The sequence below is a fragment of the Trichosurus vulpecula genome, chromosome 6, assembly GCF_011100635.1.
Source record: "Trichosurus vulpecula isolate mTriVul1 chromosome 6, mTriVul1.pri, whole genome shotgun sequence".
Lineage (NCBI taxonomy): Eukaryota > Metazoa > Chordata > Mammalia > Diprotodontia > Phalangeridae > Trichosurus > Trichosurus vulpecula.
Genome location: NC_050578.1, coordinates 229,455,905 through 229,472,187, shown reverse-complemented (window position 1 = coordinate 229,472,187; position 16,283 = coordinate 229,455,905). Strand labels below are relative to the sequence as shown.

The 16,283-nt window shown below is 45.3% G+C and overlaps 1 protein-coding gene across 8 annotated transcripts in view; it reads right to left on the bottom strand.

The window, feature by feature from the left end:
• MICAL2 (microtubule associated monooxygenase, calponin and LIM domain containing 2) overlaps positions 1 to 16,283 on the bottom strand; it is a 161,792-nt gene that overhangs the window by 2,420 nt on the left and 143,089 nt on the right. For 5 of the 8 annotated variants that reach the window (XM_036762439.1, XM_036762443.1, XM_036762442.1 and 2 more), the window contains exons 21-26: positions 14,780 to 14,866; positions 7,171 to 7,278; positions 6,866 to 6,946; positions 5,518 to 5,704; positions 3,399 to 3,487; positions 2,012 to 2,108 (exon numbers count right to left, since the gene is read on the bottom strand). In XM_036762439.1, coding sequence (XP_036618334.1) covers positions 2,012 to 2,108; positions 3,399 to 3,487; positions 5,518 to 5,704; positions 6,866 to 6,946; positions 7,171 to 7,278; positions 14,780 to 14,866 — 649 coding nt within the window. The remainder of the gene's footprint in view (positions 1 to 2,011; positions 2,109 to 3,398; positions 3,488 to 5,517; positions 5,705 to 6,865; positions 6,947 to 7,170; positions 7,279 to 14,779; positions 14,867 to 16,283) is intronic. The other 3 variants (XM_036762445.1, XM_036762446.1, XM_036762444.1) reach the window with 2 other exon arrangements.

The following is a 16,283-nucleotide window of genomic DNA, read 5'->3' as shown; positions in this document are numbered from 1 at the left end:
CTCAACCAACCTACCAATCAACAAGTTTTTACTAAGTGTCTACCATGGACCAGGCACTGTGTCTACACAGGCAAAATGGACCACAGGGGCTGTTTAACTTTCTCAACAGTTTGAGTAATGCTGACAGCCAATTTAAAACACCTAGTTAAGGCCCCAAGCACTTTTCTTCCCAAGTGAATTTATGGGCAAGAATCCTACTAATGTACCTCAACTCCACATCTTACTTTGTCTATAAAGACAGTATATTAAGGTTTCCTCCAGACCACAGGACATAATCAGTCTTTCCCTAAATAAACATGGTGAGATAGTCATCTCCTTAAAGCTGGAAGGAAACATATGTCATCAAATCCAACTCCTTCATTTTATCATGCAGGGTCGTGTAGCTAGTAAATATCTGGGGCAGCATTTGAACTCAGATCCCTCCAACTCCAAGTCCAACACTCTCTCCATTATATCAGCCTGCCTCTTAATGAAACTCCTCCTTGAACCTGAGGACAGATATTGCCTGCATAGGAGCCCACTCCCTGACACTGTACCATCCACAAGCGTATATCACAGGATCTGCATTCAGTGACAGAATTTGGGCTGGCATTTATTTTCTAGCTGTAAGGCTGGGGTTTGGCTTCTCTGCTCTTGGCCCACTTGCCCCCCAAAGACTGATGACTCTGATTCCAACTGGTCCCTGCACCGGTAGATGTGATGCCAGAAGGTGCCTGGGCTCAGGTCCTAACCCTCAGAGCCAGGGATCTGCCTGTAGCTTGGCTTTACTGTCTCTAACCAGTCTGTGCTCAGGGGTAGGGGGTAGTCAGATAGGGTCAAGCGCAAACAGCAGAAAATGGCCCCTTCCACATATTTCTCCATATTATTATTATATGGATAATTCCTGACTGGGATGCTAGGGGATGTTTGGGCACCAATAATTAGTCCCTGCAACATTAATTCATTTGCTGCTTCTGTGTACGGACATGTTGGGGTTTGGGGAGTGAAAAAAATCTGGTATTTCAAGTAAAAACAAGGAGGAAAGCAAATCTTTCTAATTCTGAGAGAACAGTTTATTGCTACTGTCCCACTGAGCTCTTGGACCACACTATTTTAATTACATGCTGCTCATCCACATTCTTATTCTTCAATGATTTAGGAGCATTTAAAAAAAAAAACAACAACTGCCCAGTGTAGACAAGTAAATTGAAGCCACTGGCTAAGAGGTGGTATGTTCATTTATGAGGTGTTATTTTAAAAGTCTCACATCATCATCTGCACAAGTGGTAAAGCTTATAATCTACGGCAAAGCTAAAAACCACCCCAAGTGACAAATCCCCAGTTCCCCAACATAACACCCTCCTTCCCCCCACCCCATCAAACCTACCCCAACATTAAAATTAAAAAAAAACCTTTTAGAAAAAAAAGGTTCTGTCTTGTCTATTAAATCTTGAAATGTAAACCCAGAAATATGGCTCATTATCATGGTAAAAAGAATACAAGGCTATCAAAACATCCTTCATGTAAGTCCCACACATTGGCGCCACAAGGACATCTCCCTCTGCCATGTTCCTTGGACAAGGCTGAGGAGGATGGGCTCTCTGCATGTGTATCTAACTTGATTGAAATTCGGAGCACTAGCAAACTGCAAAAATACTACAATTGTACACTTTGGAATATCACAGGCACTTCACGGGAGAGTATATTGGGGATAAAAATAGTGCATACGATAAGCTTCAGCTGAGTTTGACTGAGAGGGATCGTTGCACCCAATCATGTACACCCTGGAGAGGGGACTCTGATTCTCTGTACATGTCCGTCAGGACCTCGAAAAGCACATAGAGGAGGGGTACCCCAAGGCTCAGGAGTTCATACATATAACAGTAGTTGTAAGCATTGTCCCTGAAATGGAGGGCGGTCTCATGCAGAAACCCATGTATCCTGTTATAGAGGCTTCTGGGAATGGCAAGCAGATCCCTTGTCACCCTAACGGGCCAGCATAGCACTTTCCTAAAGAAGGAAGTCATGATACCTGGCGGGCTGGCTTCTCGGCTGGTGACAGCAGGACCAAGAATTTCAGGGGAAGGGTCTGGCCACTTGGCTTCCTGCTGTTTCTCCTTGGCTTCCTCCTTAGAAACAGAACAAAGAGAAGTGTTGATTCCTGAGTCATACAGAGGAGACTCTCAGACAGATGGAAGGTCTTCAGAGTCAATGAAGACGGGCCATGGGCCAAACCACCTAAGACCCTTCTGAAAATATGAATATGAAACTGACTCGGCAAAACTGACTTTTAGGCAACATTAAAATATCCATAGGCTCATAGATTTAGAGTAGCAATGCCTTTACAGGTCATCCAGTCCAATTTCCTCATTTAAAAAATGAGGAATCTGAGGGCCAGAAGTTCAGTGAGGGGTACTAAGATACAGTCTATACATGAAGGCCTTTCTTAATTCATAAAACATCTAGGTAACTAAACTTAAGGTGTGTTTCAACTTAGGAGAAAAAAAAACAACTTAGGTCTTAGAAATATCTCCTCCTCATCTTTCCTGGGCCTGAGCAACCATCTACACTAGGTGAGCCAGAAAGATTTCAATGTCCTTTTCCTCCCTCCCTCTCTGTATCCCTTACTGTCTCCTTCTGGATCTGTGAGGAAGGGTAGATTACACATCTTGGGCAATATGCTGTAGAAAAGGGTGTTATGGAAACAGGAATGAAAAGCCTTCTGAAGAGAGCATTACAGTTAGAGCAGACTGTAAGTAGATTGACACACACTTTTTTAAACTTTATTTTTCTTGGGTTTTTTTGGTCTGCATTTTTTTTGCAACATGGCTAATCTGGAAATGTTTTCCATGAATAATCTATATCATATTGCTTGCCTTCCCAAGGAGGGGAGAGGGAGGGAGAGAATTTGGAACTCAAAATTTAAAAACAAAGAATGTTAAAATATTTTTACATGTAAGTGAGAAAATAAATGGATATTTTGAAGAGACGAAATAGGGTAGGTGGACCTTCCCCAAAGGTGTAGGCCAGGCCAAGAAAGTGAATGACATATAGACAAGAGATAGTCCCATGATGATTTGTCCTCAGGTCTACTCCCAGGGACTTTGCTTATGTGAGATTATTTATTGGGGAATGTAAGGTATATGGTTTCTTAGACAGAAGGCAAGTGGAGGCAGCATTTGGGTTCAATCTGGGCTCAGAGATCCTAGAAGGCCCAAAACAATGAAGACGCCACAATAGATTTTATACCTTATCACTCACTTGTTCCTATCAAAAGTCCTACCTCCTCCCTGGGCTGCTCTCAGGTGAACTGAAAAAGGCTTCAAGGTGGCCATCTCTAGGGGTCACAGAGAAAAGCCTTCTGATCACGGACACTGACTCCTCCCTATGTTAGAGGTATTTCACAGAAAAAAACTTACCTCTTCCTGTCTCTTCAATTCTGCTCGTCTCTTCCTTTGCTTACTGTTGGTTCTACAGTGAATGAAATGAGCTTTGCAGTAAAATTTACCTGTAAAGAAATAATCCAAATGGGAAGATGACAACTCTTTGATAGAAATATTAAATAGGACAGCACCAAACTCTAGAATGCTGCACCGGAGATCTCCTTCCAAATAGAAACACTAATGGTTACTCTCTGTTTGGTCATTGATGAGATCACAGATTTAGAGCTGGAGGGCGCCTGATCAAGCCCACCGCTCTCACTGTACAGATCAGGAAACTGAGACCCAACAAAATGTGACTTGCCTAGGGTTTTACTGGTGAGTGCATGAAGTGGGATTTTTTTTGTCTCCAAGTCACCAGGTTTTATCTAATCCACAACACTGCAATGCCTTTCATTCAACCTAGTCTGAATGCACCTAACTAGACTAAAATCTAGCTCTCTCCTTTCCATCTTGTCTGCAGGAAGAACATGAAAGACTATCAAATGTTTTGCCAAAATCTGGTTAGACTATACCCACAGCATTTCCCTCATTTACCAGTATAGTAATCCTATCCAAAACAGAAATGTGGTTAGTCTGGCATGTCCTGCTCTTGAGGAAGCCATTGTTAACTCTCTGTGGTCATGGTTTCTTTTTCTAGGTGACCAGGAACTCTCCCTTTCATAACATGATTGAGAATTTTGCCAAGAATCAAAGTCAAGCTCATTGGCCTTCAGTCTTCAGGCTCTACTCTCTTCCCTACTTTGAAAATCAAGACACTTGGCCTTGTGCCGTCCTGTAGTGCCTCTCCCATGGTCCACGGCTCTCCAAGGCTGCTTTTGCTCTTTCCCTCTTCAATTTACATTGTATCGATTCACTTGTGGATGAGTTGTATCCTCCCTAGTCAATTGTAAGGACTTTAAATAAGATAACATGTAAAGCACTTTGGAAACCTTAAAGCATCATATAAATGGTAGTCACTGTTGCTGCTGCTACTTCTACTCCTCTTCCTCCTACTGTTACTATTACTACTAATTTTTATAAGGGCAGGCAAGGCCTGTTTTCATTTTTATCTTTTGTATCCCCAGTAACTAGCTGCCCCTATTTTGGCTTGGCTAGACTTTAGAGCCAGTCACCTTCCTGGCACATTCTATTTATTCCTTCTTCTATGGCTTTGCTCGTAACATTCTTCTACCTACATGTAACATCTACTCAATGTATCTTCCTCTCTTCTCAGCCAATACCAGTCTATCATTTTTTTTTACCCACCCTGGAAGGCAAGGTCTTCCACTTTGATTCACTGGAGAACAGAATCAATACCAGTGAACAGAAGAATGATGTGACCCTGAACTTCAGGTCCTTCTTTGTTATAAAAATTTGGAGATGCTATTCCTAGGGATAGGATCATGGATGGCATAAAGGACAGAGTAGCCTCCCAAACTACATCTTAGCTAGGCTTAAAAACACAACCACCAAAACCTAAAACTATAGACAGAGAGCCCACTCAGTTTCCCTGAGAAGGCCCAATCTTAACCCTCCCTTCATGGGACCATGGACCTAGAGCTTTGGAAGGGACCTTCAAAGGCCATCTAGTCTAATTCATTCATTCTGTACAATAAGAACGAAAGCCAAGAGAAGTTTGCTGACTTTCTCTGGGGTTCCACAGCTAATAATTATCTGCAGGTGATCTTGGAACCCAGGTCTTCCTTCTTTGGAGGAGATAAAGAGACTGGACCTAGGGACTGGACCTGTCATTTTGGTGATATTGGGAACTTCTGAATGAAGCATCTCTACCAGTGCAGCCTGCCATATTCTCTACAACACATAGTTTTAGAGAGCGGGCCCCATGCAGTTAAGTGACTTGAGCAGGCATCTGTAAACTGGTAACAGTTTAAGGCAGGCATAAACAGAGACCATAGACATGCTCCATCCAGCTCGATGCAATTGGAGTCCTCAGGAAGCTCCTGGGCCAAGGCCCAGGGGAAGTTCCTTCCAGGAGAAGGACCCATAAGACCACAGACCTACTTGTCTATGGGCTGTAAGGGCTCAGGTTCCTCTCTCCCCAACACTGGAATTCCCTAGGATGGTGCCCTCTAAGGTGACCACTCCAAGGGTTTACCTTCATCCGCATCAAAGGCATAGACAGCCAGGCGAAGCGTGGTGGAGCAGATCTCACATCTGAAGCATTCCCTGTGAAAGAAGTGGCCCTCGGCGCTCAGGCGCTCCATCACATACACACGCCTCTTACAGAAATAGCAGATGTCGCTTCCTCCCAGGTTCTGGGGGAATTCTTTTCTCAAAGATCCCTGGGGACATAGGAGAAGGAGGGAGAAAAACAGCTAGTCAGAGGAGAAAAGTCCCAGATTGCAATCATTAATGCCAGCAAAAACCCAAGATGTCTTGGCATGCAGGCCAGGCTTGCAAGAACCCATGGTTTAAAGCTGATGAAGAACTTCCGAGATGCCATCTTAGTCTAACTCCTGCACTTCACGGGTGAGGAAACTGAGCCTCCCCTTCGCCCAAAGGAAGGGGCTCATGTACAATGAGATCAGAAGGGAGCAGTCGAGCAAGCTCTGGAAGCCAGGTCTACTGCCTCTGCAGCCCAAGGCTCAGCCCACTGCAGCATCTTGCCCCATCACTGCAGAGGGCAGAGAAAGATTCCACAAATGGAGAGGCTCAGAAAAAAGTCCTTTTTTTTCCTGCCAAGGGCACTCTAACACTGTGTCTGTATGGCAAGACTTCAGTGTAGTTTTCCAAACTGAGTCTGCTCCAAGATTCCTATAATCACTGTTTTTAAAAGTTCTCCACCCCCAATCCCACTTCTTTTTCTTTTTTTTTTTTTTTTTTTGCCTAGACCTGAGAGTTTATTAGGAGGGAACTCCTGGTGTGGAACTTCCCTTCTCCAACGAGATCTGCCACCCATCTTGTAGTGGATAGTTTTTGTGAGTCGTCTGGTGACACTGAGAAGTGGTGTCTTCCCCATAGTCCGACAGCCGGTATATGTCAAAAGCGAGGCTTGAACCCAAGCCTTCTTATCTTCTATCCACAGGGCCCCTCTGCCTTTTCTCCCTCCCCATGACCTCAATAACATCTTGGTGAATACGAAAAGCATACAGCAACGCTTTCCAAGGGAAGACAAGCTAAAAATGACCAAATGGGAAATGTGACATTTTTCCATTCCAGTCCCAATGAAGTGTGCATTAGTAACTTATAGGAGGCAAGCAAAGTTTGCTCAACCCAAGACCTTCATACATACACACAAACACACACACCCAACCAAGTGAGGGTTTATTACCTGCAGTTTCTTAGTATTAAGCAATCGAGGGCTATGTTCACAGAGCCCATGGGGGGGTGGGGTGGGGAAAGGAGATAAACGCACACCAGTTAGCTTAGTAATGGTGGGAGGGAGGGTGAAAGGAAGAAGTTCTAGATTCAAACCAAGTTAGTGGTTTTGAATAACGTGATACCTGGTGATTCCAGCCAGGAGGGGCCTCAGTTGAAGAAGCAGATGAATTGGGTGGGAGAGATGCTTGGTCCATTACTGTCCTCTGGATTCAATCAAAATCATCAGTTTGGGGGCACACTTACTTTTTCAAGTGACGTGGTAATCAAGGTGGGAAAAAAAATAAGCCAGGGCTAAAGGTTGTCTTGCTAATCTAGTCTTCTAAGAGTGTGCAAGGCAGAGCAGCCAGGGTGGGGGATGAAGGCCTTGCAGCATCTTTGTTTCAAGGGAGAGGTTACTGTGGGAGAGGGAGAAGGGAGGCAGCCTTACCCGCTCTGGAGACGCAGCCTGGGGCTTGGGTCTGTGATCATTCATATACAGATTGACCAGAACTTCAGCCACTGCCACTATTCCTTGAGACACTTTCCCTACTGTCATCTACCCAGTGACGGAGGCAGTGAGGGATAGAGAAGAAAGAGTGAAAGAGAAGAAAAGCAACAGGAAAGTTTTATTTTTTAAGGAAAGGACAGGGAGATGCCAGTTGAGCGTGGGGGTGGGGGAGAAGAAGCAAACCAGACAGGAGGGGAGGGAGGCATACAAACACAGAAGCAGCAACAGATGAGCTCCCACCCTGGCCCCCAGCAAGGAACAAGGGGGACTTCAAACCAAAAGGAATGGAATCCCATGCATTGCAGTGAGCCTTGTAACAACATGGAGCCATCTCAGAGGAAGATCACAGATTTAGCTCTGGAAGGGATTTAGAATCCAGATGAGGAAACCAAGGCACATGTATTTCTCTTCTATGTAACTTGCCCAGGGTCTTTCTCACTGTTAGCAGGAGTCTGAGGTCTTCCTCATTTCATGTCCAACTCTCCATCCACTCTACCACCTAGTTGCTCTCAAGAGGAAGGGCTCATAGAGCCTAACTAACAAGTCCAATCTCATTACAGAAGAGAAAACTAAAGCCCAGAAATGGGTAGCAATTTACCCAGGGCCCCAAAGTCCAGTTGGGAGCCTGGTGAATTATAACAATAGGCTATTACTAGATAAAGTGCTAGATTCCCAAAGAAGACCTCAAATCCTGCCTCAGACACTTACTGGTTACATGACCACCACTGAGTCATTGAACTCCTCTGAGCCTCAGTTTCCTCATCAGTAAAATAGGCACGATAATGCCACCTGCATCACAAGAGTGGCTCTGAGGATCAAAAGGGCCGATGCATATAAAGCTCTTTGCAAACCTTCAAGTGATCATTAGACAAGGGTGTCCCAAAAGTCCTAGTGCAGTTTAATGCTTATTAAGTTTCAAGCTTAAAAGCTGTTAAGCTGCATGCCTGAATAACAGTGAGCCAGCATTATTACAGCGACTACACCACAGTGCCCCTGAGCCTGCTTCAATCCCTAATAAATAGAGTCTGTCTAACCAAAAGGCTTCTGGCTAATAACTCATTGGGGTGGGGTGGGGGTTCTGGAGGTCAGAGTAGGCAGGAAGTAGGGAAATAGACAAGAGACTTATTCAAAGCCCTTCCCTAATTCAACAACAGATATTTGCTTCAGGAACACTCCATGTGTTAAGTTCATACAGGGGGGACATATATGGATGCATACTGGTTACAGACTAGGCAACACTGTAAGTGGTGGAGCAATCTGCATTGGTAGATGGAATTCCCTCACCTGGGAGTTCCTTTCACTACTGAAATGTCAAATCTAGTCTCTCCCCTCTGTCTCTTCTCCCTATCTTCTATCCTTTATGCCCTATCTCTATCCTCTGTCCCCTGTTCCCATACTTTACCTCCTGTCCCATCTCTTCACATAAAAGTTCCATTCAAAGAAACTAGGAGGCATAAAATATGTTCTGTCCTTCCATAGTCCTTACAATGCACCCTATGAACTAAGAGAGAATGGGAAATGCAGAAAAAAACAAATCAGACACTGCCCCCCACCTCCCAATACTCAGGGCTGGTCCCAGCCATCTGCCCCTAAGTGCACACTCCTCCTTGGGGTCTTCTGCCCTCTTCCATTGTGCTGGTGTTCAGCCTCCTTGGGCAGCTCACAGGGCAAGGCAAGCTTGCCAGCACAGCAAGTCCAACATGAATGGGACACCACCGAGGAAGAAACTTTTAAAAGAAGACCTCCATGAAAACTATACCCAGGGCCAAACACTATGTGGGCAAACAAAATGGCATGGGGTGGTGGCAGGAGCAGGCTTCAGCGATATCTGCGTGAAGGCTCTGCAAGGCGCAGAGAGAATGTTGGCAGGAAAGTCAGAGGCCGGGACTGCTTGAGAATGGGAACAAGGGGACAGAACATTGCTCTTGTCACTCAGTCACTCCTGAGTCACTCTCCTAGAAAGTGGCTACACATCAGATCACCAAACTTTGGAAATGTTTCAGGCCCCATGCCAACCCCAAAGCCTCCCCAGACCACTCTCCCAGTAAATAGGGACCTTCAGTCTTCTCAAGATGCCTAATTAGTCAAACACGAATGGGTCCATTCCCTAAGAAGGGTCAGGGCAGACCTCAAAGTCTACTGAAAAAATTAACACATTATTCATCTTCTAACAAACCCATCTGAATAACACTAGTAAGCTAACCCACAGGATGACAGGCTCTTGAACCTTATCATTGACTCCAAGACTAGAGACTGGAATTCCTTGGCACCCAGCCTCACATTCCTACAACCTTCAACATACACGAGATGTGGCTGGAATGAGGCTTGAATGAGGAATGAAGTTCAAAAACTGGACTTCAGTAAATCTGATGGGAAAAGCACTGCTTAACTCTTTTTCTTTATTACAAGGAAGGATTTGAGTGGGGCAGAGTTGGGGCTTGGTTCTACCAGCCCCAAAATATTCATAGCAATACTATTTATGATAGCAAAAACAAAACAAAACCCAAAAAAAACCCTGGGAAAAATCCAACCCAGTGGATGCCCACTGACTATGGCTGAGAATGACTGGACAAACCACAGTTGGTATGTGACTTGTCATGGAAAATTATTCCTGTACAAGAAATACTGAATATGAAGAATTAATTCAGAGAATCATGAGAAGAATGGTATGAATTGAGAATACAAACCAAGCAAACCCAGGAGAGTAACTTGTACCATGAATGCAGGCATGCCAACCACCAATGGGAGATGGAATGAGTAAATGTAATGCCAAATTTCTGCTCAAGATAAGGGATGGAGAAACAGCTTAAGAAGCTCCAGTGGCTCTCTATTGCCTCCTAGATTGACTACAAAGTCTTCTGTCTTGGTCTCCCTGCCTCAAGTCTCCCACCCTCTCCAACCCATCTTCTTTATAAGCTAACAAAGTAACATTCCTAAAGCGCAGGTCTGATCATGTCACTCCTCTGCTCAAGAAATTCCTTGTGACTCCCCATTGCCTCTAGGCTCAAATGAAAACTCCTCGGTTCTTTGCAATCTAGCTTCAGCCTCTCTTTCCAGACTTAATGCATATCACTCCCCTTCATGCACTCTACTGTCCAAATTGCTGTTCTGCACACGAGGTATTTTATTTCCAGTCTCTGTGCTTTTGTACAGACTCACTCTAACACCGCCCCCCCCCCCCCACACACACACATCTGCCTCTTACGAGTCCTGAGCTTCTTCCAAAGCTCAGCTTACACACCGCCTCCTACAGGAGGCCATCCTTGATGACCTCCCAACTATCAGTGTCTCCTGTCATCCCTGAAATCATCCTGTATTTACTTTGTATGGATCTTGTATTCACTTATATGTACTGTTTTATTTTCTCCAATAGAATACAAGCTTCTAGAGGACTAGGGACTGTTGCCTTTTGATCCTTGTATCCCTAGTGCCCAGTAAGTCTTTAAAATCATGTTGCTTGATTACTTTTTAAAGATGAGGTTAGCAAAATGGTAGATCTGGAGAACAATATAGTCTTAGTAAGGATTTTAGCAAAGAAGTCCACGAAGTCTCTCATGAAAATCTTGTGGGCAAGATGGTGGGACAGGAGCTAGATAATAGTAGAAATAAGTGGGTTTGGAATTGGACAAATGGGCCCAGAGCTACTTAATGGACTAATGGCAACCTAGATTGTGTGTGTGTGTGTGTGGAGAGAGGGAGGAGAGAAGGGGAAGGGTTCTCTAAAACACGACAGTTTTATTCTTGGTAAAAGCACTGACCCAGCCTGCAGACTTTTATAACAATGATAATGTTGACAATTCATTTTTGTAGTGTTGTAAGGGGGTTTAAAAACCACTTCACTCTGCCCCCACACAATAACCCTAACTCCCTGGAGGGGATAAATGGGGCCTTCTTTAAAGTCTTTCCCTGTTTATATTTGAACAAACATCTATCTTAGAGGACAACAAATTACTGGCCCAACATATGACCAGCCCCTGCATTTACTGGCAATAGAACCACATTACCCAATGGGTGTAGCTGTTTGAGCCTCTTCCAAAGAAGAATACCAGTGGAGGCTGACTCAACCAATGGGTAACTTAATGACTTCATGCAAGGTCCGATTAGAAAATGGCGCCACATTCCATTCTAGTCTAGGGCCTCAGGTATTGTGGAAATTGAATTATTGCATCAGTGAAACTCCAAGAGGGGCCAAGACCTTGAGCAACAACCTCACCAGGTTTTGTTGTCTGAAATTCCTGCTTATGGTGGATGTTCAAACCCCCAATTGTCCTCTGGGACTACGCTGTTCCATTGGGTATCAGACCTGAGACAGGGCAAGAGATGACATTTGGCATATTTGGGATAATTGGAGCACCCCACTCTCAAAGCCTATGGGTGCTTCTACGATGACTGTGGAATCCTACTTAAAGCTTAAGGAACTGAGTTGTTCTCCTTTCTCCTCTCTGAAGGAGTCAGGCCAAATAAAGGAGCACTTTCCAAAGGACACTCCCCTGAACTCAAAGGAAGGGGGGGGGTGGGACCTTGAGGTATGAGAACTTGAGACTGATGCTCTTGAAGGCAGTCCACAGAGGTCTCAGAGCCGGGACTCATCCCGTGCTCCCAGAAATCCAGGCACAACACCAAACAAGCCCCATCAATCCAGTTTTAAAACATGAGAAAAGCAGGTCCTGATGTCTGATTAGAGAAATTCACTTCTTGGATGAATTGCCATCCTCCACCACAAAGACTGAGATCTTCAAGGCCTACAGTCCAAGCTGGGCGATGACTTACCACTTAGCATGAGTCAACACTAGGTTGGGCAATTCTTTATTGTATAAACACCCCACACAGACACACAATGGCTGTGTTTGATAACTTAAACTGAATTAATAGGGACCTCCCTGCCCATCCTGGGAAAAGGACAGAGTCCCCTGGTCAGCAGAGTAGTCCTCATGAAGAGTTGGTCAACAAATCCAGAGAAGTGTGAGTAGTGAGTAGAAGTAGAAGAAGTAGTGAGCAGGTCAAGTGGATGCAGGGGAGGAAGGCTGGACAGCAAGCACTCACCACACAAGTCTGCCTTGGGATTAAAAAATACTGGGATGGCTAAGGACAAAGACCCTGGGCTTCGACAGTGCCACATTTAACTGGCTCTCTGGAATTGTGGTCCTTAACAAAGAAGGATCATAGACCATACATCTAGAGATGGCAGGGACTGAATCATTTTCACAGAGGATGAATCTAAGGTTAGAGGATTTGCCTAAAAGGTTGAGATTTCTGCAATCTGACTCTTCTTTGGTTCACAAGTAAGGGTAAAAGCCCAGCCTCAGGATTCGATGTCTGTGAATCAAGTTGGAGGTTCCAAGAAGGAACATATGCTCTTCATTATAGGTCTGACCAAGGCTGATGACTAGGAAGGAGGGTGTTTATTTCCAGAACCTTGGAATCCTGGGTGAAAGGGTCTAGGGCAGTAACACAGACAAGCTGGCTGCCAGAAGTTTACTGAGCACCAGACCCTAGTTCCCATACAGCATGTTTCTCTTTCTCTTTCTCTCTCTCTCTCTCTCTCTCTCTCTCTCTCTCTCTCTCTCTCTCTCTCTCCCTCCCTCCCTCCCTCCTTCCCTCCCTCCCTCTCTCTCTACTTCCCCAGAGCTGAGGCAAGCTCAGGTCACTGGGAGATCAGCTCATTCCATAGACTCTCTCCATAGAGAAGGGATGGAGCACTCAGATGCAGACCACTTAGGACTAAATGAGGTCATTTCTCATGCTACATCATCACCTGCATTAAGGGGTTTACCTAGTTCACACAAACTCAGCCTGGGGCTCTATTTTTTTTTCAGTAGTTACACCATCTTCTCCTTTCTTGGGGGTTGGGGGGAGAGGGACTGGACTGGACCTATGATTTAATCTGTGGGGAACTCCTGGTGTAGAAACTCATTCTACCAATGCAGGGTAGCAACTCAATCCATCACTTGAGAGTTGTCTCAAGCAGTGGAAGTTGAACTGACTGGCTATGATCATATAACTAGTATCGGTAATAACTGACAGTTATTAGTAATAACTAACAATAACATAAAAAACTCAAACACCAACTCATGATATGTTTTTGTCTAGGAGAGGGGGCACTAGAGATATTCAACAGAAGGTGAAAACACTTTAAGGTTTACAAAATGTTTTATCTCCTCTGATCTTCCCAACAGTACTAAGAAGTTGGTGCTTTTATTATCTCCCCTTCATAGATGGGGAAGCTGAGGCTGGAAGAGTTTAAATAACTCACCTAGCATCATACAACTGGTGTCTAAGGAGGGATTCAACCTCAGGTCTTCCTGACCTTGACTCCAATGCTCCACCCATCACACCAAACTGGCTCCCTATGATGATGCCATAATGCCTTTTGCTGGCTTCCCTGCACACATAATATCTGTAGAACTCAAGACTGAAGAAGGAAACAAGGTTTTAAGCAAAGGGATGCCCAGCAGGCACGACAATCCAGAAGGCCACCTGAACTCAGAAATGCCCCCACTCTGTCCCCAGAGACATAGAACAGACTGCACCAGAAAATGTATTTTAACTAGGTGGTGACTATCCACCATCCATCTGAGATTTTCTTTCTTGGTCTGGGCCCAAGGATTTTCCTTTACACCTTAAGAAGAGGCCAGTGCTATTGGAGCAGGGGACTGAGTCCAGTTCCCTCATTTCACTGAAGCCTATAGAGGGAAGCTAATCAGCCCCAGGTCACAGCTAGGAAGCCAGGGCTGCAATCAGGTCTTGCAACTCCCAGCCTAGGCACCTTCTCTCAGCACCCCAAGGCCTCGCTCCATCAGTATCACTAGCCTCATAGGACTTTTGCTTCCAAACTGACTATAAATCAAGTCTGATCTTCCTGTAGCCACCCACCCTCCCCACGCACAAAGGACCGTTCTGCGCCCCCAGCCCCAACCCCACCCTGTGAACTCGCTGGGATCCCAGCAGCAAGGCAGGCCCCAGGAGTGATATGCCTGGAGAGATGCTCTTCTCAAATACAGTAACACCAATTCCTACCGTGCCTACTAGGAACCCAGCAGCCTATTTTTCCTTTACAATTCCCTTTTGCATTTGCAGAGCCACCTTTCACCTCCTCCATACTATCTTGGGTCATAGGGAAATTCCTCCCAATGCCTCAGGACACCCCATCTTTCCATATGGAGCTAGCTTCCCAAGATTGAGTCTTCACTTTTTGTCCAGGCATTTGTTAGAAGCTGCAATACCATACACTAGCAGTAGATGTCGTCACATGGTCTATACACCAATGTTTTAAAATCTTACATTTGAAACTGGTTTCTGCAAAAGAAGTGGTGCCCTCTTCTGTCAATAGCATAACTTCAAAATTAAGTATTTTGAGTTCATTTGGAATGCTAGATGTCTTTTTAGCCCATGCAACATAAAGGGGATAAATAAATCAAATGGATGTAAGGGGGAGGGGGAGGGAAAGGTTAGCAGGCCATCTTTTCTCACATGCACTTGCCACCAACAATAATACAACAAACCTGGGTGCAGCCAGAGGAGCACAAACACAGGCAAACAAGGGCTATACCTGGCTCGGGTCTGGCTGAAATAACTTTTGCTTAGATTCCACCTTTGGAGGAGGCCTAGGCTTTCCAGTAGCTCCTGGCACAAAGGACTACAGTGAAACAGAGGCAAGGTCAGATCAGGCATCTCTGAGCTTGGGCAAAGAGTATAGTTGAAGGTCCAGGACCCCCCCTCTCCCCATCCCCTCCACCTCTGTTCCAGCTGCTCATTGGCAACTCTGGGATAAAAAAGGAATCAGCTAAAAAGTGACCCAGGGGCCTTGGAGCTGAGTGTATTTGGGACTGGTGAGAGGAGCCCAGGGTAGTAACAGAGTGACCCCTGGACTGGGGTCAGAGGAGCTGGGTTCCAAAACCGGTCCTGCTTACCCACTACCGTGGACTCTGTCCAGCTCTGAATGCTATGAATTGATGACTTCTGTCCTAAGAAACTTGGCATGAATGACCAACAGGATATGGACATTGGAAAATATTCCAAGAGGGCATGGGGTATTGCACTGACCTAAACACAGCCCCTGCCCCTTCTTGAATCTACTGCAGGCTCTGATCCCAAGTATTTCTCTAAGAAAGATTTCATCAAATCTACCTAATATCGCATTCATGGGCAAAGACTTACAGGCCCATACTGTTTTAACCATGGCCTTACCATGTTAAATAGATCAAAATGGCCTTTAATTACTAGGGATGAAGCTAGTAAAGTAAGAAGCATCAGAGGGTCAGAGTTTTTCATAACTTTGTTTGAAAAGGGCAGAATGGAAAATTTGTTTTTGATTGGGGGGAGGGTTCCCCCACATTTTCTGCTGGCACAAGGGCATATGTATAAAAAAGCCAGTGGGGTGCCCAGGGGGCAACATGATCCCAATATGCAACTGGGGCTGGCTGGGGTGCCATTCATTTCAAAGGATTTTTCAGATTCCAACTCTTAGATTATTCCCTAGGCCCATAGCTGATGATTTTTGTCTCATGTTCCTGGCCTTTCTGTGGGTGTGTCCTTTCAAAAAAAAAAAGTTCATTCTGAGGAGAAGCCTCAGAAGTAATAAAAGGAATTGGAATAGATGAATGGATGTTCCTGGATGAGTCCCATGAGACCAAGAGGGCCCACAGTAAAGGCCACTGACAGAGCTGTTTGCTAAGAGCAGCCTGGTGCCAAACCTATTACCTGGGAGGATCAGCCACACCCAGGCAAGCAGCTCCTGAGCCACCCTCCCCTGCCCTCTGGATTTGCTAAATGAATGAACTCTAGGTATCTGTGGACTGAGCCAAACTGCCAGATCCCACCCAGAGGGAAGGCCTGGACACAGACAAGCTGAAGAACTATCGTTCTCCCTTCAACCTTGGCCATGGTGCCTGGGCCCTTGGGAAAGCTCTTGCCCAAGGCCTGCCCTTCCATCAGAAAGGGAGGTGACAGAGAACGTCCTGACTCGGGCACAGCTCTCAGAGTCAAGGGCAGGATGGAAAGAAGAGCTGGGGAAGGTGATTGGGTTGCTATGCTTTCCCCTGAAGAGGCCAGCT